Source organism: Cydia fagiglandana, chromosome 13 (assembly GCF_963556715.1).
Source record: "Cydia fagiglandana chromosome 13, ilCydFagi1.1, whole genome shotgun sequence".
Lineage (NCBI taxonomy): Eukaryota > Metazoa > Arthropoda > Insecta > Lepidoptera > Tortricidae > Cydia > Cydia fagiglandana.
This window is the reverse complement of record NC_085944.1, coordinates 12,101,709-12,125,312: the sequence shown is the minus strand read 5'-3', so window position 1 is coordinate 12,125,312 and position 23,604 is coordinate 12,101,709. Positions and strand designations below refer to the sequence as shown.

The 23,604-nt window shown below is 39.6% G+C and overlaps 2 protein-coding genes across 2 annotated transcripts; both read right to left on the bottom strand.

The window, feature by feature from the left end:
• Positions 1-1,290: 1,290 nt before the first annotated feature.
• Positions 1,291-13,693, bottom strand: LOC134670291 (putative inorganic phosphate cotransporter). The gene is made up of 11 exons (XM_063528036.1): positions 13,327-13,693; positions 11,931-12,133; positions 11,384-11,464; positions 10,538-10,781; positions 8,426-8,640; positions 5,962-6,123; positions 5,184-5,316; positions 4,228-4,341; positions 2,451-2,581; positions 1,923-2,021; positions 1,291-1,499 (listed from the first exon to the last, which is right to left on the bottom strand). Exons 1-11 carry the CDS (start codon positions 13,418-13,420, stop codon positions 1,425-1,427), a joined length of 1,551 nt encoding a protein of 516 aa, XP_063384106.1. The 5' UTR covers positions 13,421-13,693; the 3' UTR covers positions 1,291-1,424.
• A 2,276-nt stretch (positions 13,694-15,969) lies between these two features.
• LOC134670290 (transmembrane protein 19) lies at positions 15,970-23,397 on the bottom strand. Its single transcript, XM_063528035.1, has 5 exons — positions 23,050-23,397; positions 21,982-22,230; positions 18,141-18,290; positions 17,424-17,744; positions 15,970-16,178 (listed from the first exon to the last, which is right to left on the bottom strand). Exons 1-5 carry the CDS (start codon positions 23,198-23,200, stop codon positions 16,018-16,020), a joined length of 1,032 nt encoding a protein of 343 aa, XP_063384105.1. The 5' UTR covers positions 23,201-23,397; the 3' UTR covers positions 15,970-16,017.
• Positions 23,398-23,604: the final 207 nt, after the last annotated feature.

Genomic DNA, 23,604 nt, shown 5'->3' with positions numbered 1-23,604 from the left:
TGCCATATTCTCTAAAAGGCCACCATGCACAGACCCTAAACTTTTTTTTTAACGAAAAGAAATGCTTAGACTATGTCCAGATGTTTCGCTATACGAATCATGTGTAATTGCTGTTTACATAGTACGATTTTTTTTTGGTGTGATATTGTCTTGTTCGCATACCGCAATTTTTCTTCTAGTATTTGTCCGCACTCGCTATTGTTACTCGAGAGGATTGGGTAAATTTCGTCCAAACCATATGCTTTGCGTCGAGCTCCTAGGACAAAATGTGTACCTTATTAAAGCACTAATTGAACACATGTGTAGTTTTGAAATAAAAATATAATACCAAAAAAAACGGCTAGGTAGTTGTCCCTATAATTAACGATACAGTCTTTAACCTGGGTTAATCGGTTAAACCTGGAGTAACCATGGTTACCAGTACAATTTGACACTGGGTTAACGGTTTGACAGGTTAACCCCGGGTTAGTGGGATGGTGCAAGTGGCCCTTAGTGATTGGTGGTTTAGGGTGGTACTCCACCTGTCCAATATTTGTTCACAGTTTTATTTGCGTCTCACATTTTGCTTAATGTGAGAGTGAGACGCAATGCAATTGGACAGGTGGAATACCACCCTTATGTACTTTGCAGTAAGGTTGTAAAATTTACAAAATAATTATCAGTTGTCGATGGTACGCTTCTGCCGCTAATACCAATAAAGTCAACGTTTCGTTCTTTAGGGTGGTATTCCATCTGTCCAATATCTTTGTCCAATATCATTGCGTCTCACTATCTCATTAAGCAAAATATGAGACAAAATACACATTGGACAAAGAAATGGAATACAACCCTTAATACTAGAGCGCTTCACTGCTGAGCTTAGTTTTGTCAGTGGGGAGACACTCCTAACTTCGGTCGAACTCAGCTCCGTTCGGCTCAGCATTGCTCCGAGCAATTATAAGGGTTGGCACCACTTGACTTCCTTGTGCGTGCACGATCACAGATAAGATAATGACTTTAATTTTGACAACCCTAAATAGCCGAAAGGGGTGGTGCCATATATTAGAAAGGGATAGCATGATTCGACCCTGAACCGCTGTCAAACTTCGGGTTTGTAGGAAGTGTCCTTTCTGTACGGTAGCACATACTATTATTTCTTCTGTAGGACAAGCACATGATTGGCGCGATAGTATCTCGCCGCGAGATATACTACCCGTCTTTTCTATCTGTATTAATTAAAGAGGGACGGGTAGTTTATCTCGCGGCGAGATACTGTCGCCCCAATCATGTGCTAGCCCGGCTGTGGTTTTGTAAATCTTTTGACCCGTTGGACAAAAACAGTGGCGTCTTTAGACGTTGCCGTAACAAGGGCTAACTCGTGTGTTCTGCTAAGTGTGCGCACAGAGTGTCACCTGCGCGTCGCCGGCGTGGAACGAGGCGAAGCCCTACGACTCGGGGTACATGATGCTCTCGACGGGCGCCGAGGCGGTCATGTCGTCGCTTTCCGGCAGTGACCAGTCCTGGAAAATGGAATCACATTAATAACTCTTTAGGAGCATCATATGAAGTTCAAATAAATAAATAATAAACTAAAGGGGCATACAGATTACCAATTCGTATTCGTCAGTTCATCGCAAAAGGTTCCGAATCGTTAACGCTCCGTAGCGAACGAAACGCAACTGTCACTGTCGCGCGAATATGGAAGAGTGATAGAGACATAATGCTTTTCGTTGTCGAAGCGATAGCGATTGTAACCTTCGCTTCGCTTCGAGTCGCTTAGCTTCAAACTCGGGTAAATCCATCTGTCAGGTTATGCGATTTTGATATTAAGAAAAGGTAATAGAGATATTTGCTGAGAGGGTCGAATGGATTTACCCGAGTTAGAAGTTAAGCGGCACAACTCATAAGTACAGTTACTAGGTTAAGTAACGATAAAACAATACCTGTTCCTCAGTGCTAGCGAAGAATAAGTAGAAGAGATTGGCCCCGAGGTCAATGGCCGCAGCCAAGTAGAACACTTCGCGCCACTGGCCCAGCGTTTGCTGAAAAAAAAACCGACTGTTACAAGGTTGCAGACCACACCAGAAAAAACCACTAGGAAGTTTAACTATTTGATCGCCACGCATATCTTGTGCGGCGCGTCACCGTGAACCTTATCGTAATGCACGAAGGATGATATTGGGGCTGCAGCTGATTCGAATGAGCCGGCCGAGCGTGACGAGCGAGCGAGACGATGCGAATAGGTTTAGGAGCGGTTCGGAAGAATTCGGAGGGTGTCGGGAAAACATGGCGGGTTCGTAACGCGTCATTCTCCATCTTGGTCGCACTTATGGCTGCATGTATCTGATTGATTGACATCTCTCTCTACTCACTCGTAAACGATATACTGAGCGAAATGAACGAATAAATAAGCGAAATGAGTGATACATATCACTGCGAGCGAAAGATATGAATCAATCTCTACTACGTACCTGGTCACTACTGATGATGCGACCTATGGCATATGGCGCTAGGAACCCGCAGAGATTACTCGCTGCGTTGGTGATGCCATACATCGTGCCCGCGAACTGAGGCGACAGGTCGATGTGGTTCATCTGATTACCTGCGAAGTTACGACAATGTTGATTATTTATTTATTTTCTGACAATAGGGTATTTGACTACTAGTCAAATCAGTTTCTTTTTCGAACTGTCAAAACGATTTTCCTACTATGGAATTTGTATGAAACACTAGCATGTGACGTCATGGAGGGATACAGAGCAAAGAACACGCCTCTACATTTCCTGTTTCTGGACATGGAAAAGGCCTTTGACTGTGTCCCTCGTGAGATGATCTGGTGGGCGCTGCGGTCCAAGGCTGTACCTGAGGCCTATATTGACACTATCCGGGACATGTACCACGATTCTGATTCAATAGTCAGGACCGCTGTTGGTGACACCAACCCCTTCTCTGTCACTGTTGGAGTACATCAGGGCTCTGTGCTCAGCCCGTTTCTGTTTAGCGTGATATTAGACGCCCTGTCAGCCAGCATCCGAGACTACCATGAGCAGCCACCGTGGCTATTCATGTATGCTGATGATATCGCGCTGACAGACTCTGATAAGGGCCGACTTGTCCAGCGTGTGAACAGATGGAGGGGGTCGCTGGAGAACGGCGGTCTTAAACTAAATGTGGCGAAGACAGAGTACATGGCCTGCAATAGTACAGATCCTCTACCCGTCCGCATAGGCGTGGACATGGTCGAGCGCACGGATCAAGTTAAGTACCTAGGATCTGTACTTAGCACTACCGGGGACATCGACAGCGACGTCAAAGCCCGAATTTCCGCTGCTTGGGTCAAATGGCGGGAGATGACTGGGGTTATTTGTGACCCCAAAATGCCGATTAAGTTGAAGGGACAGGTCTATAAGACCATCATTAGACCTGCCCTTCTGTACGGCAGCGAGACTTGGCCTTTACTAGAGCGGCACAAGCAGGAACTGCGTGTCACGGAAATGAAGATGCTACGGTGGATGTGCGGAGTTTCACGCAAGGATCGCGTCCGAAACGCCCACATTCGGGGTAGTCTTGGCGTCCGTGACATCGCAGACAAACTGCAAGAGTGTCGCCTTCGTTGGTATGGCCACGTCTCGCGCAGACCGGCAAGTTACGTGGGTAACAAATGCCTGGCCATGCCGCCTCCTCCCGGTACGGGAAGAAGAGGCCGGCCCAAGAAGCGATGGCTTGATGTCGTCAAGGAGGACATGCGTGCCAACGGACTCACTAGGGATGCCGAAGATCGGGCAAAGTGGTCACGAAGGAGTCGGAAGGCGGACCCCGGGTCCTCGCGCCCCGCGCGGGGGCACAGCCGGGATTGACGCCAGGATGATGATGATGATGATGATGACTAGCATGTGACGTCACAATCAAATTACCTGTTCTTTATAGTTTTATAACGGGTTTTAAGATAGAAATAGTGTCTAAAATAACTGCTCTCTAGGTTTCTCTATTAATCTTCTGGTGCTTTATTTCATGCATGGTGTAAAATAATTTATTTTAAATACAGTCCATACCCTATTACACAAATACATTACATTCGCCATGTTGAGGATTTTCAGTGGTACTAAAGTACTAATCTTTTTTACTGGCAAGGAGAATCTTTGACAACCGATGTAAAGAGGAAACAATTTTGGTCTGAGCCGGTCGCCATTTACCACGGTGTCAACTTTATTATAATGACGTAAGGTTCAGAATGCGCTGGTTACTTACCGGCGTAGACTGCGCCTCCGAAGGCGGAGGTGATGCTAAGCAACAGCATTACAGCGGTGCGGTCGCAGCCCGCCCAGGCTATGCCCAGCAGCCCAAACGCAGGGATGAACGCGGCTGAAAACAGTTACATTTTGTTAGTGTCATGTTATATTTTACATCAGTCGAACACCAGAGTAAAAGGAGATTTAACCGTCAAACTATAGAATGGTTACATATAATTTAAATTGCAGCGTCTACGGTAGCGGGCAAACGAGGCTGTAGCATTTAATTCATTTACAGTGTACCGATCCGATTATGGGTATATTCCGTATCGTCAATTTTTTTTTCTCCTTTTTCCTGATAACAACACGATATAAATATGTCCTTAAACAGATTTCCAATATTTTTGTTACACCTTGTATAATACGGATGACCCGAATTATTGAAGTTCATTTGTCTTGTTACTTTACAGTTTTACAGCTTTTGCTTTGTCAATCAGGGCAGGCGTGGCTCACTCCGCAATTTCGTCGCTTTGCTACAGGTAGCTAAAAGTGCATCCGTTCGGCCCCAATTTTGAGGTTTGCCATAAGCCGCGCGTGGCGCTGTCGCCACCTAGCGGCCATATCTGTGCTGATCGTAACAGACGCGTTTTGTTAGGGAGTGAGTCTTCTGTACCTAGTACTATTATTTATTCTGTGATCAGGGTAAGTGAGTACTTGTAATTGTGGATACAGTTTCACATAATATCATCATCATCCTGTCCTGGCCGGTTTCGGCCACGGCGACTGGGTTTGTACTAGTTATTGAGAGCGACGATCGTGAGCTCTTAAGTGACTGACGTAGCCTATCTTGGCAGTGAATGCACGACCGCACTCACCGCAGGTCAGCACCCCTCCGACAAAATTGTAAACTCCGGGTCCGTGTTATTCATATAAATAAAATAGCAGAATAGTTATATAAAGTACTATTATTCTTACCGACTGTGTTCCAGAGTTTCATGCTGTTTAGCCGCGAGATGAATCCCTTGGCCAACAGCCAGTCGGCGAAGATACTGATGATGATACCGGCCACCCACGACGTGAAGTACGGGATTGCAGATAACCTGGCATTCTGTATAAAAATATAGTGGTTAGAAATATAACACAACAAAACGTATGCATGTCATATAAAATTATTTGTTTAAATTTGAACTTTAATAGTTATCAATAGTGTTGAATATATAACTGCCATACATATATTATGGCTTCTTATAGTTCTTATGCACTAAAGGGATAAACTGATTGGCACTGAATAGTGCCTCATATTGTTAGACTGCCCAATGATTCACATTGATATACTGGTAGTCTATTCGCTTTTGTTAGATCAAGTACGCATAGTAAATCTATGGCAAACTTGGTCTTAGAAATCGGACAAGTTTTACTTAAGTGACTATTTTTGTGGGAATGGTAAGTTTGAAAAAGTCCCCTTTATGTGAGGTGCCAATATTACTGGTGAGACTTATTAGTGTAAAGTTATTTTAATTGGTAGCAGTTCCCGAGTAATCTGAACTTCAAGCGCTAAGGTCTAATAATTACAGTAATGCTGAGTTAGTTTGCAAAACGAATAGCATTACCTTTTTTCATGCAATTCATCAAATGTTTTAAAAGCACATAGGTACTTACCTGCCGGGCATTACCTGCCTTAGGTTATATCTTACTTATATGTAAGCTAGCCTTTTTTTTAGTGACACGTATACGTTATTCGTTGGTTACTTACAGACACTATGTCGAAGTGTAGTATATTGTTCATGTAGCTCGGCAGCTCTGTCAGCTGCGTGTAGAACAGCCAGGACTGCCCGCATTGTGCGATTAAAATAGCCCACAGCGGAACACAGGTCAGGAACTTCATCCATGGTATGGCCATACCCCTTTTATCTTCCTGAAGCAATTGAAATTAATCTGTGTTTTAGTTCAATCCTTATTTTGATGTAGTTTGAACGTTCAAGCTTTATAAAGTAAAGCTTGAACGTACTCCGAACAAACTATGAAACCAGCCAAAATGTATTAAACAGCCAAATTACTTTTCGCGATTTCGGGGTTTGTGCCATAAATAACGTTGCTCAGTATAATCCCAAAAACTTCCTGGCGTGACGTGAATGCAGTTATATTTTGCCCCCTATATAGTTAGCCAGCATACAATATTTTAACAATGCAAGTCGTGTAATCGAAATCTAAAACACATGTGTTATGTTATAATTAAAATTAAAGCAAATACACAGATGTTTCGGGGCATTACACTTTAAAATACCTCTACGTTCATTTGAATAACTATCAACAGTATCAATACTTATTGTTTCTGTTTTTGGTCTAATAAACAGTATTAAAATTTGTGTATGTATGTCCTGTATTCTTCTAATAGATTCTTATATTTATTTTAGTTTTTGTTGATATGGTTGATTTCTTAGATCTTTATAACAATCGACAATAAATAAATTCTAGTTGCAAATGAGATAGTTGATTGGCATTTAATAAATCATTCAATCAATTTAACCCGTCAATAACAAATGTAATGCATGTATGCATCGAACAGCCTAGTTTGTAAGCGATACGGTGTCGAATTCGCGTGTAATCATCGTTTTGTATGACGTGAGGTCAGCGGTTGAGGCTGACTCACTCCTCGCTATTGATAGTGCGCGAACTCGTTTATTGGACTAACATACATTTTCTTATTAAAGCAGTGTTACAATATTCATGCTTGCTCCAATTTGTTATCGATATATCGGAGCTGCCGAGGTGCTCAAAAATATCTGAACACGCACTCTAACGCCTTGACAATAGAGGCGTGTTCAGATATTTGTGAGCACCTTGGCCGCTCCGATATATCTGATGGCGAATGTACCACAAAACAAAGATTCGCTAAACTGCGGAGCAGTTTGTTGGCGATGAGCTCGCTCTTTATGTACATCAAAAGCCTATCGTATCGTAGAGACATTAGCTGGTGGCGCAGGCGCGGGACAGGAGTACAGCGGTGCTTAAAAAACACCGGGCACGTGCGAGTCGGACTCGCGCACGAAGGGTTCCGTACCATAATACAAAAAAAGGCAAAAAAAAAACGGTCACCCATCAGTGGCGGCGCGTCCATAAAAGCCGATTCCTACCGGCTTGCCTGTTCTTGGACGTTTGAGCAGAGTTATAAAGGAAATATGTAAGCCAAATTAGCCCCGGCTTGCCTATGGATATGTTTGACGCGCCGCCACTGTCACCCATCCACGTACTGACCCCGCCCGACGTTGCTTAACTTCGGTCAAAAATCACGTTTGTTGTATGGGAGCCCCACTTAAATCTTTATTTTATTCTGTTTTTAGTATTTTAGTTATAGCGGCAACAGAAATACATCATCTGTGAAAATTTCAACTGTCCATCTATCAGTTCGTGAGATACAGCCTGGTGACGGACGGACGGACGGACGGACAGCAGAGACTTAGTAATAGGGTCCCGTTTTACCCTTTGGGTACGGAACCCTAAAAACTACCTTAACGCTAATAACATGGTACCGTAACTAACTTCTTAACGTCTTTTCAGCGTCGGCGTCTTGCCAGCGCTATGGAAAATAGCGTCGCTGCACAGTTGCGCCAACGTTGCGTCGAGCAGCAGCCATAGAGTTGACTAGACGCCGACGCTCGAAAGACGCTAGTGAGGGGTGGCTCTAAGTATTACGCGTGGCTCACTCCGCGATTTCGTCGCTTTGCTACAGATAGCTAAAAGTACATCCGTTCCACACCAATTTTGGTGGCTAGCCATAAGCCGCGCGTGGCGCTTTCGCCACCTAGCGGCCGTATCTGTGCTGATTGTAACAGACGCGTTTTGTTAGAGAGTGAGTCTTCTGTACCTATTAGTACCATTATTTATTCTGTGGTATTACGCGACATTCTGTTTGTCCTCATAGCTTATATTTTGAAAAATTAACATCAACGTCAAATACTGAATAAAATGTGTATTTTGACCTGACTGCAGCAAGGTCAAAAAGAGTTATGTTATGATTTTTGTAGTCAATACCTCGGAAGCGATTTTGATAACTTTTTTGCTCGGGTAACACAGGATTGAACTAACTTCTATTAAATTATCTTAGTAAGGCCAGTATGCTCTAATATAGCCACAGTAACCAACCAGGAATTTCGTTAAGTGCCACCATATTTCAGACCCAAGGAGCCCAAATGATATTGATAACAATGATAACTTACTTGCGGTCCTATACTTTGCGTAATATACTCAATCTCCTTCGGACATATTCTTGGATGGCTCTGCGGCGAGTCATAGACCAGGAACATCCATCCGATGAACCAGACCACTCCAAGACCCCCAAATAGGTAGAAACAAAGCGGCCACCCGCCGCCCCAGTCAAGGGTGCATAGCCACCCCGATATGGGTAGTGAGATCACTGTGCCGAAGTTTGAGCCTGGAAAGGGAACCTTAATTGTTAAGCAGTAAGGTGTAAATTCAAATGAAATGCCGGTTATAGATTGCGGATCGCTGGTGAATAAGATTAGCTTAGAACCGGAAATGGTGGCTTTGCCCAATATGGTGACAACAAGCTGAAGATGAATCATGAAAATATTAATACTGATTAAAGTCTAACACTAGTAGACACAAACTGTTACGGCCAGGCCACGACATTACGCGACTGGCGACGGCGGCAGCGACAACCATAGGTGGGAACGAGATGTCCGATCGCTGTGCCTTGGTTATCGGTGCCGCCGTCGCAAGTCGCTCAATGCCGTGGCCATGCCGTTGAGGTAGGATTTATGTATGACTTGGATTTATGTATGATTTATCTTTTTGTGAAATTCTTAGTATTAAATTTGATCTGTATAATAATCCAATATTACTATAGAATAATATTAACTTCAATAAATTGCTCTGATAATTAACTTAAGATAATATATTATTATGTAAAACGTTCGTAAGTGCTTGTTACTAGGCCTACATGAATAAAGTATTTTTGACTTTGACTTTGCTAGGTAGCATCGCTACATCAAGAGTTTATATGTTGAACAGTGCGTGTTTATTAATAATCTGATGTATAGTTAAGGAATTTGATTTCTATGCCATACTGTACCTATACCTAGCCATAGTCACTGATTATTACTATGTCATGGTATAAAGTGGCATAGAAATCAAATAACTAGAATGTTAAATACCTATTATTAAATCTGTCGCTCTACTCAACACTGCAGAGCGCGTTATCCGTAAATACCCTAATGGCTACTCTACACGATGGGCCAACGCCGGCCACTCCAAGGGACGCATTTATGCGTTAGAGGGAGCAAGTGATATTGCTATCTCATTCTACCGCATGGCTGCGTCCCTTGGAGTCGCCGCCGCTGGCCCATCGTGTAGAAGAGCCATAAGCTTTCAATGCCCTGACTGATTTAACTAACCTGCGTAAACATACGCGGCAAACTTCGACCTCTCCATAGGCGGGATCCACCGAGCGAGCATAGCGTGCATGGCTGGATAGGTCACACCTTCGCCCAACCCCTCGAGCGCTCTCACGGTTTGTAATCCGTGTTGGCTGCAACTGGGCTAGAAATGGTGATTAAAGAAGTTAGTAGGATGCCTACCTGCATAAACATACGCAGCAAACTTCGACCTCTCCATAGGCGGGATCCACCGAGCGAGCATAGCGTGCATGGCTGGATAGGTCACACCTTCGCCCAACCCCTCGAGCGCTCTCACGGTTTGTAATCCGCGTTGGCTGCAACTGGGCTAGAAATGGTGATTAAAGAAGTTAGTAGGATGCCTACCTGCATAAACATACGCAGCAAACTTCGACCTCTCCATAGGCGGGGTCCACCGAGCGAGCATAGCGTGCATGGCTGGATAGGTCACACCTTCGCCCAACCCCTCGAGCGCTCTCACGGTTTGTAATCCGCGTTGGCTGCAACTGGGCTAGAAATGGTGATTAAAGAAGTTAGTAGGATGCCTACCTGCATAAACATACGCAGCAAACTTCGACCTCTCCATAGGCGGGATCCACCGAGCAAGCATAGCGTGCATAGCTGGATAGGTCACACCTTCGCCCAAACCCTCGAGCGCTCTCACGGTTTGTAATCCGCGTTGGCTGCAACTGGGCTAGAAATGGTGATTAAAGAAGTTAGTAGGATGCCTACCTGCATAAACATACGCAGCAAACTTCGACCTCTCCATAGGCGGGATCCACCGAGCAAGCATAGCGTGCATAGCTGGATAGGTCACACCTTCGCCCAACCCCTCGAGCGCTCTCACGGTTTGTAATCCGCGTTGGCTGCAACTGGGCTAGAAATGGTCATTAAAGAAGTTAGTAGGATGCCTACCTGCATAAACATACGCAGCAAACTTCGACCTCTCCATAGGCGGGATCCACCGAGCAAGCATAGCGTGCATAGCTGGATAGGTCACACCTTCGCCCAAACCCTCGAGCGCTCTTACGGCGATGAAGAATTTGAAGTCCGTGTACGCGGCGATTGGGCTAAGGATGGTGAATAGGGCTGTCAATAGGACGCCAACACCGTATACTAGTTTACCGCCGAATAGCTCGGCTATACGGCCTCCGGGGACCTGTGGAAAAAGCATAAGATTTTTGATGCTTGGATATTTTTGGATTTGTTTTTTTTTCTGAGCTAGTTTGGGGAGGTTCTGCTGGGGTTGACAAGTGTCTGGGTAAAACCCGTTTGTAAATTCGGCGTCCAGGTAAATTTGGTGTCCTGGGGGAAAACGATTTTACTGAAATATTCCAGCACTAGGTAAAATAAACACCTCCTTGTTTAATACTCTAATCTAATTCAAATAATCGATTTAAGCCTGAATTTTTCAATTCAATATTCAATTTCATGGAATAGGTTTGTTAATCAATCATTAATTCCATATTCAATGAATATTATTCTATTGTTTCTGACCTCCTTTGCAGTGACTTTGTGCTAATGAAAGGCGGTCTTGCTAACTTTGAATAACTAAGCCAGGTCCAAATTGCAAGACAATACCTCCCATGGGTATCGTCTTGGGTCGTCCCATTCGTTTTTCGTCAAGTTCTTAAATTAGTCTTATTCTGCTTTCGTCACTCATGCTACATTCGTCACAATCATCGGTGGCTTTCAATGTTAGTCATAAATTATGTTATTATTTGTAAAAGTCTAAGTAAGACTTTCTATAAGATGTTTTACCTGTGTCAGCACATATCCATAGAAAAAAGAGCCTAGAATTATACTCTGCTGTTCAGCAGACCAATTAAAGTCGCCAGTTTTCTGAAACACAATATATTTCAATGAATGTTTCATACAACTCACACAAATTCATCAGTCTATTCTGATTGAAGTACACTACAAAGTAGCACTTCATCCTTGTACCAAAAAGATAAATATATAAATACAATACAATACAAATACAAAACAAATACAAAATTCTTTATTTCATTTAAAAAATAAATGTCCCAAGATGTGCAGCACCATCCTTAACCCCTTAGTCATAAAACTTTACGGGCCCGATTTAGTTAAATTATGTTTTATCCCTTTCTGCCAAATACATAAGTCAAAATGAAAGATAAAGAAAAGCGATTATTAGTTACAGGCTAGTAACTTGTTTATGAATAACGCCATTAGACTCCAGCTGTCATAACCAGAGTTCAGTATTTTGCACTTAACTACTTTACATGTCTGAATATTCTTTACTCCATGCTTGAACTAAACTAACCACACTAAGTGACAAACTTACTGGTACTACTGTACTATTATCGGGTATTCCAGCCGGGCATACATCTAACGTGGAATCGTTTGTCGACGGCACCGGGGCCGTGGAATTGATCATGGCCACTATAGCCACAGAGAGATTCACTCTCATGGCGTACACATTGGCGAACCCCAGGAAGCCCATGATGCCGAGAACTGTGCGGCTTTTGATCCATCCTGTTGTTTCTTCTGCAAGAGTACACATTTGACATTAATAGAGTACATGTTGTAATGTTTAGTAATGTGATTGTTTTAGATTATTTGGGTGGATCAACTATTTCTTGTTGTTATTCTCTGTCATGTGACCCAAGAGACCACAGTAGGATAGTTTTTAGAAAAAAAAAATATAAAAGATAAATTATAGAGAAACTTACATGTCAAGAATGCAGTCAGCAGCATAAATAGTAAAGCAGAATTATTTAGAACAAATTAGCTTCAATATCTGAGCTAAATACAGTAGAACCTTGAGTATCCAAGCTAATTGGGACCAAGACTAGCTCAGATAATTAAAATGTGGGTTTTTTTTAAACAAGAACAAAGTAAAACAACAACTTTTGACATAAAAACAGTAAAGTATATTAAAATTTGATGTATATTATTAACATAAACGGAATAAAAGCATTTGATGAAACAATATTCATATCAATACATTAGATACGCACCTGTGTGCAGCGGTAGAGAGCAACAAATTTGTGCTAATGTTTGGATAATTGAGAGTTCGCATCATCAAGCTTCAGATAATGGAGGTTCTACTTTATAACAATAACAAACATTCACAAAAAACATTAAAGTGGTGTCTTTTCATTATAAAAATTCCTTCATTCTCCTTTTTTTTAATATTTTTACTTGGCTGTAGTAGAAAACTAATGAAGCGGTTTACTTGTTATAAAAAAATTGTGTATTGCACTGAATGTGCTTAAAAATCACTTAAGTTTGTAATATTTACCAAATATCAAATGCTTAGGCATAAAGACATGAGAATAATGTATAGAAAAAGGCATAATTCATTAGTTATTGATCATATTTCGTCCTTTACACCCCCTGACCTACATACATACATCTGTTATATGACTAATAAAATAACAATAGTAATAAATAGCACAATCTTTAGAATAATTATATAATAATTGTAGTAATATATAAGGTTGTATCCCAATCCGCATTGGGCTAGCGTGGGGACTATAGCCCAAGCCCTCTCGCGCATGAGAGGAGGCCTGTGCTCAGCAGTGGGACGTATATAGGCTGAAATGATGATGATGATGATAAGGTTGTATTGTTTCCATAAAATAGATAAGTATGTACAATATAAGTTGCAACGTGACCTTGAATAGGATCAGCGGATAGGGTAGGCGTACTTAAAAACATAAACAAATTAGATGTACCTCGATCTTCCACAATCAGGTTTCGGTTGCTGCTGGTCACATTTTCGTCAATGTCCGAGTTAATTATTGGACTTTCTTCTATATCCAAAGACATCTTTAATTTATAAGAACATTCCGTGCTCCACTTAACATTTGGGTGTTTAAATTAACACCAAATTTTCGTTTTGAGAACCTAAGATGGATACTGATTACAATTACTTGTAATCAATTTAATTAGAACTAGGTCCGTTCATTTCCCTATAGAATAAGTTTTCTTCAATTGTGTTGTTACGGTGACTCACTCGCGTTTTTGTATAGAACGATTACGTCGTCGTCGTACATAAACAAAGAAAAATTGTTCTGCGCAAACCGTGCTGCATTCCGTCCGCAGAACGCTGTCACTGTCAGTCAGCTATCAAATTTTACCACAGATAACCCTGGCCGCCATAGATGGTAGGATCCTATAGACGTGCTATACGCATGCATCCGTGAGAGACAAAACTTACGCAATGCGACACTATGATTGATCGTTTTTTTTAATTATACTTTTCCAATTTTATTTAATCAATGTCTTTCAGATAAGTTACATTCATCATCGTAATTAGTGTAGATTATGGTGGACAACAAATAAATTCGACCAACTAATAAGTTTTGTCCCTCACGGACGCATGGGTATTGCATTCTATAGGATCCTACTTCTATGCCGCACACGTTCGGAATTTTCATTCTGTTTCCGTACGAAATGACAGGTGGGAACGGGACGTCGCTCTACAAATGCATAGCGCTGTCTCCCTTCCACATGTTATTCCGTACGGAAATTCCGAATTTGTGCGGGTGGCTACACAAACGATGTTTCAAAGACGCATGTAGCAATATCACGGGCACTCGCAACCACTCGCAATAGTCGCAACTGTCCTATTAAATTATACTACTCTTTGCGCGCAAAACCAAAATATAAAAAAACGAGTAATATATTAAATAAACGTATTATTTTTATTAGAACATAATAACCATTTACAGAACATTAAATTTAACTTAACGTTGACTTTATTAACAACATAAAACACCCAACAAAATTATTAAGTACTTAAAGTATACAAATTAAAAACATAACATTATATAAAGTCGATTGAGAATTAATTAATAGTTCCATATAATCTATGAACAAGCCAGAATGGCAATGTTTTAAGAAGTAAAAACGTTAAAAACTTAAACTAAAAATATAAAATGGACGGACAGACAAACGACGACGACCGACTACTTAAATTTATTTTGTATTCTACAGAGTTATTCTTAGGTTCCTACACAACATTCAAAATGTAATTTTTAGCCATTACCACACACACCACAGTCTATAAAACAGTAGTCATTCGACGAACGAAGCCGTCTAGACAGGGCAATCGCGTAGAGTGCGAGGGCTAGGTCGCGCGCACCCGAGCTGCATACATCGCCATTGTTAGTAGCTCGGTACTAATTATAGGGCTAGCGTGTCTTATAGTAAGTCAAGTGTAAGTCTTGGGCAGTTTAAAAGTCTGTTATAATTATAATACAACCCTACTGTTTTCTTGTGCGGTGCCGGCATTTACGCAAACATCAAAGGCGTCGGTCCACTGTTACTCTTTACACTGTGACATTAGTATACAAGTTCCGCCTTAGTAAAACTACTAATCTAGGTAATATACAAAATTGCCGAACACCATAGAGTAACTGGCCATTCAAAAAATGAATCATAACATGAGCTAGCCTCATTACAACAATATAAGGTCTGACATTCATCAATTAAATATATAGTTAGTGCAGTCGAGTTCAAAAACATGTTCACAAGACATAATTATATCCAAAAATATTCCACGACCTTTTTGTCAGTGTTTTAGAGGCGTGTAATATAATTTTTTGTCTCGTAAAGATGCTTGTAAACTCGACTGTAGGTATACAAAGAGGACCATAACAACAACAAAAAATGTACCTACCTAGTACGTTACATGTAGGTACATTCTAGAGATGGGCCGAATACGGACTTTGCAGAATACGAATATTCGGTTCAGCTCATACTGAACCGAATATTCGGTTGCGCTAAAACAGCCTAAAACGGTGAAAACGAGTTCATTCAGGTCCGCGGTCTGCACTCATAACGTGTTTATGAGAAGCAACGGAAATTTCTCATACCTGATCGCGAAGTGCATACGCGCTAACTAGCGAAGGCCTTTAATAAAATTGTTTATTCGGTATTCGGCAGTTCGAACCGATTCGGACGAATAAGAACAATGAAAAATATGCCGAATACCGAATAATAACCGAATATTCGGCGCATCTCTAATACATTCAATAATTATAAAATAAGAATGTCCAGTTATCTTAAAAGCTTATGCGTATTAATTCTAGAAACAATGACTCGATTTTTGACTGGTATAAAAACTACTGCACATAGCTGCTTCTTGAGTAAAAGTATAATTTTCCCCTTAACAAAAACAAAATACAGTCAACCTCCTGCCACATCACTCATTGTAATACTCATAGTAGTATACGACGTCATTGTGGCAAGGTCCCAAGTAGCATGAGATTTAATTGGTTGACTGTACGGGCTGTACTGTGACTTGTCTATTTCAGGCACAATTCTCAAATCAGTTCCTGAGAAAAGCCCTCGACATAATGTATTCAGTATTGCATTGCTCTGCTGATCTTATTTGTTGTGGTCTGCCAGTCTTAAATACATCATATGATTGGCCATAAAGTTTTACTAATAGTAGGCATAAGTAGACCCATGATTACGGTAGTAATGAGGTTTACGCTGTGGTTGTCCAGAATGTTTCTGCCGCTTATATGCTTCACTGTTTTGGAGGAGTGCGAAACAATCTTTCCGTCTTTGTCTAACCCTGTAAACATACGAAAAACCTGTTTAAATTTACGAACAATTTACATGTAGTGTGGCAAAACAAGTTTTTGCTATTAGTTATATAGAACAGCAGTATGAAAGACAGTGCCGGATTTAGACATTTGCCGCCCGTAGGCTATGCCGATTTTGCCGCCCCTATCCGCCTCGCTTATAGGTTTTTTAAAATACTTTCCTGTCAGAGGCGTTTAATTTTATAGTACAACACACCATAGCCATATTAAAATGCATATAAGGTAATGTCACAAATGTCACATTCTAGATACATATTTATATGGGCCGTTACCGCTGGGTTTTGGCCATTGAGAATCAAGGTGAGGCATTGGCAGTCAGGCTGGATATAGCTAAGGAGTTCGGTCGGGCCTGGCATTGAGTCCGCTCGAAATCGCTAGCTTTTTATCCGGTAGACGCATATGAGCCGTATAGTAGACGGAAGCTGCTCCGATAGCGTGGACATTACCGCTGGCGTTCTACTAGGTTCTGTGCTATCATTCAATGATATGGTCAGATGGGTCACAATAAAATGTAGTTAGGTAAACGAAAACGCGAGCGTAGCGAGCGCGAAATTTTTTCGAGAAAATAGTACGTAGGTAAATTTTTAGGGTTCCGTACTTCAAAAGGAAGAACACGGAACCCATAATACCACGAAGATAAAAGAATCGACGACCATCCCAAATTTACAATGTAGTCAGATGGGTCACAAATAATGTAGGTGCTTAAATGAAAATGCGAGCGTAGCGAGCGCGAAATTTTTTCGAGAAAATGGTAGGTGGGTAGGTACATTTTTAGGGTTCCGTACTTCAAAAAGGTCTTGACATGACAGAGGGCGGCAAAATCGACAAATTATGCTTGTTATTTAAATTTTACAAATAAATTCTGGTCTACCCTATCTGAACAGCACATAAAATATTTTTTTGACCCAAATTTGCCGCCCCCTAAAATCTGCCGCCCTAGGCTTCAGCCTACTCAGCCTAGTGGTAAATCCGGCACTGATGAAAGAGTTTAACAGGCAAACCAAATTCAAGAGGCCTACCACGAACACCGAAGTCCGCAAATTGCGGGCATCTGTCTCTGTCACTCTAATTACGCCTTAATTTTACTCCAGTAAAAGAGAAAGGCGTCCGCAATTTGCGAACTTCGGTGCTCGCGTTAAGCCCTCAGTATTGTTGTCTCGTGTATTGCCAGTCTGAAAAAAATGCCTATAATGTTACCAACTCATATAACTTACCCGAGTATTGCAAGGTCGCTCCCATAAGAGAATCAATTAAGCTGCCCAGAAATCCAGCTAAGGCTCCAAATAAAATAATAGGCCACTGGGGCGGCGCGTTCTCCCACGACGCCTTGTCAGAGAAATATAGAATCGCCAGATACTGCGATATTCCTATGACAGTGCCGCCAATTATACTGAACAAAGTGCCTATGATAGTGACACCACCATTAGTGCCGGGTGGAACTCGTTTGAGGGAGGTTATTAAGAAGGGCTCGGATTTGGCTAAAACGGTGCCAAGCTCGGAAGCCCACGTGTCGCCGTTACAGCAGGAGAATACACCTAAAACGGAAATAGACTTTAAATACAAGCTTTCATCAACAATTGCTTTTTTAGGCTTAGGATATTTTTGGAGCCTGTGCTTTGAGGTTAAAACCCCACGGAGTATAATAGTTCTACCCTGGAACCAAACATAAGTCTATCTATATAGTATGGTTTTTGTTTATTTTGTGATGTTGGCATATCTAAAGACAGCCTTAGCTTAGGCTAACAGCAGACGCACGGAATTTTCATTCGGTTTCCGAACGGAATGACAGGTGGGAACGGAACGTCGCTCTACACATGCATAGCGCTGTCTCGCTTCCACATGTCATTCCGGTAGGTAACTTCCACTAGGTAACTTTTATAAGTGTCTGATATTGATGTTCAGACTACCAGAAGTACCTATTTCCAACTCACCAAGGATTCCCATAGATAGCCAAGATGCTCTGTAGTAATTTAAAAAGTCGATGGGTTTCTCAGCAGCACCAACATCCATCAGGTAAAGTATCCCAAGCTGTGTTGCCATGCCACCATTGCACAAAACTTGGATCCAGTTCCTCTGGCCACCTGAAATCCATTAAAAAAAAACATGGTAATAAATTCAATAACAAAAATTGTAGAGCATAAAATCTGCCGTAACGCTTTGTGAATAGGAGGTATTAAAGTGCTTGGGTGGGAGTGACCGTGGGGAACCAAGTTTCCGACGCTCCAAGGTCAGCCTGACCTTGGCCGGCGCGAAATGAAATTTGGTAGCAAATTACCATCTACTCCAGCAAGGTGGAAACCAGTAAGGTACTTGTGACCTTGCTGGCGACCGTGGCCACCCCTTAAGTACTAAATACTGCATTATCAAAAGAATAAGTATATAAATGTTACTTTGGCCTCATTATAGCGAGGTATTTAAGACTATGAGTAGATAACTTCTGACTTTAGATACTGGAGAGGTGAGACTAACTGTGTTTACGTTTATAGCATAATAATACCTATTTAAATGAAGTATCTAACAAATATAATTATTTATGGATGACCCATTAATTAGGAGTTAGTTTACTGAGGAATATGATAGTAAGATTATTTCCATATCATATTAATATGTCGAACCAAAGTCCAACTAAATTTATCTATGCAACTTCTAATCAGTCAACAAAATATTATTTAATTTATGAAAAGGGACCTTATTGTCGATGGCGCTTACGCCATTATTAATGATGCTCCGTTAAGAATACAATGCCGTGCGACGCTGTGCAGCGTAAGCGCCATCGTCAATAAGGTCCCTTTTCATAGATAATGCCCCAAATGTCCTGCTTGGATATCCTGTTTTAATCAAATAAAAATGTTTAGTTAGACATTACAATTTATTTACATACTTATAAGTTATAGTCAATTTTTATACTAATTAAATATTTTTTTTTATCAAAGGTTAATTAATATAGATTGTTCCAAAGGATGTCTTGCCTGTTAGCAATGTAAAATACCCAATTATATATTTTTTTTAAAGAGAGTTTTAATTTAAAATATACAATTAGTATTGCGCTGAAAGTGAATAAAAAATCTTTTATGTGAAATTAGGTTAATTAGACTAGACAAAAAAATTCAAAATCGCTCTCCTGCTTAATGCGACTGGCAAATCGTATTACTTTTTGGCAACCGAGTTTTTTAACCTAATTAGACCCCGCTGAATCCGAATTTGCCGGTTGCTCGATCGAAATCTTGACCGGAAGTGAGATATTTGACATTAAAGGTCCCTTTTTTTAGTTTTTCGTAAATAACTCTTAAACGGAGGCGCATAGCAAAAAATGTTCTATTACATAAGTAATTTGCATAAAATTGCCTACAAGAAAGATTCAGTACAATTTTTCACTAGGATCAATATTTAAAGAGATTTTAACACGGAAAATTTAATTATAATCACTTCTAAGGTCCCGTTTTTTAGTTTTTCGTAAATAATTCATAAACGGTGGCCACTATCAAAAAATGCTGTAAGACGTTAATAATCTACACAAAATTTTGAACAAAAAATATTCAGTACACTTTTCGCAGGGATCAATGTTTAAAAAGATAATAAAGAGGTAAAGTTAATTATAATAAATTCTAAGTTTCCTTGTTTTTATTTATTCGTTAATAATTTGAAAAGTATAACTCATAGCAAAAGAAAACTTAGACGTAAATAATAAACATAAAATTTCCTACAAGAAACATGTAGAACACTTTTCGCTAGGATCAATATTTAAAAAGACAAAGCAGCGGGTAAGTTAATTATAAATAGTTTTAAAGACCCTTTTTAGTTATTTGTAAATAACTCGAGAACGGTGTCCCATAACAAAATAGGTTTTTAAGAATAAATTATCTACATAAAATTTCCTCCAAAAAACATCTTGAACACTTTTCTCTAGGATCAATATTTAAAGCGATATTAATGGAAGAAAGTTAATTACAATCAGTTCACAGGTCACTTTTTATTAGTTTTTCGTAAATAACTCGTAAACGGTGGCCCTTTGCAAAATAATATTCTACATAAATATTATACATAAAATTGTCCACAAAAAAGGTTCTGTACACTGTTTCGCTACGTTCAATATTTAAAGAGGTATTAAAGGGTGTAAGTTAATTATAATCAATTTCCAGGTCCATATTTTTAGGTTTTCGTAAATGACTCGTAAAATAAGGCTCATAGCAAAATAAGTTTGTAAATAAAAAATTGGCATACAATTTTCTACGAAAACATAATGAATACTTTTCTCTGGGATCAATATTTGAAACGATATTAAAGAAAGAAAGTTCATTACGATCAATTAATATGTCACTTCTTTTTAGTTTTTAGGGTTCCGTACCTCAAGAGGAAAAAACCGGCCAAGCGCGAGTCGGACTCGCGTTGCAAGGGTTCCGTACATTACCCAAAATTCAACAACGTATTTTTTATATGTGAAACGCGAGTGAATTGCCATTAAAAAACGGTCGGGTCGGTTCAAAAACTAAACTAAACTCGTGCTTGACTGCATATTTCTAATAGGTTTTCCTGTCATCTATAGGTAAACCCAGTAGTTTCGGAGATAAAGCTCCCCCCCATAGCCAAACAATGACCATTCCCCGCCCCCCCCCCCCCATTTATCCGTTTACGAGTCATTTACGAAAACTTGAAAATAGGGACCTGGAAATTAATTATTATTGATTATTGAACTTACCCCCTTTAATACCTCTTTAAATATTGATCGTAGCGAAAAAGTGTACACAACCTTTTTTGTGGACAATTTTATGTTTAATATTTATGTAGAATATTATTTTGCAAAGGGCCACCGTTTACGAGTTATTTACGAAAAACTAATAAAAAGTGACCTGTGAACTGATTGTAATTAACTTTCTTCCATTAATATCGCTTTAAATATTGATCCTAGAGAAAAGTGTTTAAGATGTTTTTTGGAGGAAATTTTATGTAGATAATTTATTCTTAAAAACCTATTTTGTTATGGGACACCGTTCTCGAGTTATTTACAAATAACTAAAAAGGGACTTTAAAATTATTTATAATTAACTTACCCGCTGCTTTGTCTTTTTAAATATTGATCCTAGCGAAAAGTGTTCTACATGTTTCTTGTAGGAAATTTTATGTTTATTATTTACGTATAAGTTTTATTTTGCTATGAGTCATACTTTTCAAATTATTAACGAATAAATTAAAACAAGGAAACTTAGAATTTATTATAATTAACTTTCCCTCTTTATTATCTTTTTAAATATTGATCCCTGCGAAAAGTGTACTAAATCTTTTATATTCAAAATTTTGTGTAGATTATTAACGTCTTACAGCATTTTTTGATAGTGGCCACCGTTTATGAATTATTTACGAAAAACTAAAAAACGGGACCTTAGAAGTGATTATAATTAAATTTCCCGTGTTAAAATCTCTTTAAATATTGATCCTAGTGAAAAATTGTACTGAATCTTTCTTGTAGGCAATTTTATGCAAATTACTTATGTAATAGAAAATTGTTTGCTATGCGCCTCCGTTTAAGAGTTATTTACGAAAAACTAAAAAAAGGGACCTTTAATGTCAAATATCTCACTTCCGGTCAAGATTTCGATCGAGCAACCGACAAATTCGGATTCAGCGGGGTCTAATTAGGTTAAAAAAACCGGTTGCCAAAAAGTAATATGCTTTACCAGTCGAAATCGTTTTGATGAAAAATATGACCAGTCTAAATTACTAGTTGAATTACTAAAATAGTTACTTATTAACATTTGATAATTTTTCACAACTGACCTTCTTTGAAATCCTCCTCAATTTTCCTTTTTAAGTGTGGCCTAAATTTCGTTGCTTTAGATGAAGACATGAAGAATGTAAACAGTGTTGCTAGGAAGCAAAAATTGCTAAGTGTTAACACAAATCCCACGAAAAAACCAAGCACGGCTCCGCTCAGGTTGAGGCTTTTTTTCCTGTAGCCGTAGAAGGCTATCATAATGGGAATGAAACATGCTGCCATCCAGCGAGCAGGTGATATTACCACAGGCTCTGGAAAAGAAATTATTGTATGAGAATACCAGGTTCAATAAGCATACGTAAGTAAAACAAGCTAAAGCATGTAATTTGACGACTGGTCTGGCTTAGTTCCCACTAGGCCACTAGTGACGCTGCCTGTGAAGCCGATGGTCCTGGATTCGAATCGCAGTATGGGCATTAATATGAGTGATGACACAGATATTTGTTCCCGAGTCATGGTTGTTTTCTATGTATTTAATTTATGTATTGTTGTCTGAGTACCCACAACACTAGCCTTCTTGAGCTTACTGTGAGACTTAGTCAATCTGTGTAAGAATGTCCTATAATTATTATTTTATAATTTTGTAAGGCTATTTTAAAGTGTTATTTTAGGCTATATTCATCTATATCATGTTTCAAGATTATCAACTGCCCAGTTATAATTATAATAAGTGGTATGCATTGAATATCAAATTGATATTGTTATGCAAATATCTTGTGTACTGTGCACCTAACCTAGTTCAAGGCTAATGAATGCTGCAGTTATGGAAAATAGGCCCTTGCCGCTGAGCAATAAAGTTCAATAGGTTTCTTGATATGTTCTCAGGTGATGTAGTCATTGGTAAACTGACCTTTGCTTTATTAATACTGCAATTAAATATACTTACTAACGATCATGTAAACATGATAACTTTATGAATATAGTACAGAGCAGAATATTATTAACAACTCTTTTTTAGTACTACACAATTACACATTTATGAGAAGAAAAATATTATTTTAAGTAATTAAAAATACAAGCTAGAATTTATGTTATAGAAGAAAGTTTCGGTAATCAAAATTAGTACTCACCATCAAATCCTGCATTCTTAGCTATGTATTTAGTATATATTATATTAATTATCCATAAAGACATAGATAGAGGTATTGCTATGGCACAAACTAGTACAGTCACGATGTGATCATTTTTTAATCGCGATTTAGTATTCTCATTCGTATTCATTTTACTACACTATTTCGTTACTGTTATTCTAGAATTCCTAAGATCCACAACAGCCTAACTACTTCTCAGTTAACACGCATTTGTTTTTGATAAACACGTAGCAGCATAAACATGTGTTTATTCACAACTTTCTCTTAAAAGAGTTGAATGCAAGTAAACAAATCACGTTCAAGCAAGTAAAGTAAACCACAATTCGGCCGCACGCAAGCCGCAAAGTCACACAATCAAATCGCTGTCCGCTGACAATGTGCTGACACTGAACTGACATTTGTGACAGGACATTTTTATTATCAGCTGTTTTTGGCGTTACGCAGCTGTATTTCTGGAATGAAAAGTTAAAAGTACTTATTCAATTTTATTTTTTCGATGTTGGCTATCATGCTTTTATATTCAAAAATATTATC

What these genes read in the sequence shown, in the direction of transcription:
- LOC134670291 (XM_063528036.1), bottom strand. Translation starts at nt 13,420, where the DNA reads ATGTCTTTGGATATAGAAGAAAGTCCAATAATTAACTCGGACATTGAC. An exon ending in CCTGATTGTGGAAGATCGAG is followed by an intron (nt 12,134 to 13,326) that starts GTACATCTAATT and finishes GTACTCTTGCAG; the next exon opens with AAGAAACAACAGGATGGATC. An exon ending in GCATCATCAGTAGTGACCAG is followed by an intron (nt 2,022 to 2,450) that starts GTACGTAGTAGA and finishes TTTTTTTTTCAG; the next exon opens with CAAACGCTGGGCCAGTGGCG.
- LOC134670290 (XM_063528035.1), bottom strand. Translation starts at nt 23,200, where the DNA reads ATGAATACGAATGAGAATACTAAATCGCGATTAAAAAATGATCACATC. An exon ending in TGAGGAGGATTTCAAAGAAG is followed by an intron (nt 18,291 to 21,981) that starts GTCAGTTGTGAA and finishes AATGGATTTCAG; the next exon opens with GTGGCCAGAGGAACTGGATC. An exon ending in AGCGACCTTGCAATACTCGG is followed by an intron (nt 16,179 to 17,423) that starts GTAAGTTATATG and finishes GTATGTTTACAG; the next exon opens with GGTTAGACAAAGACGGAAAG.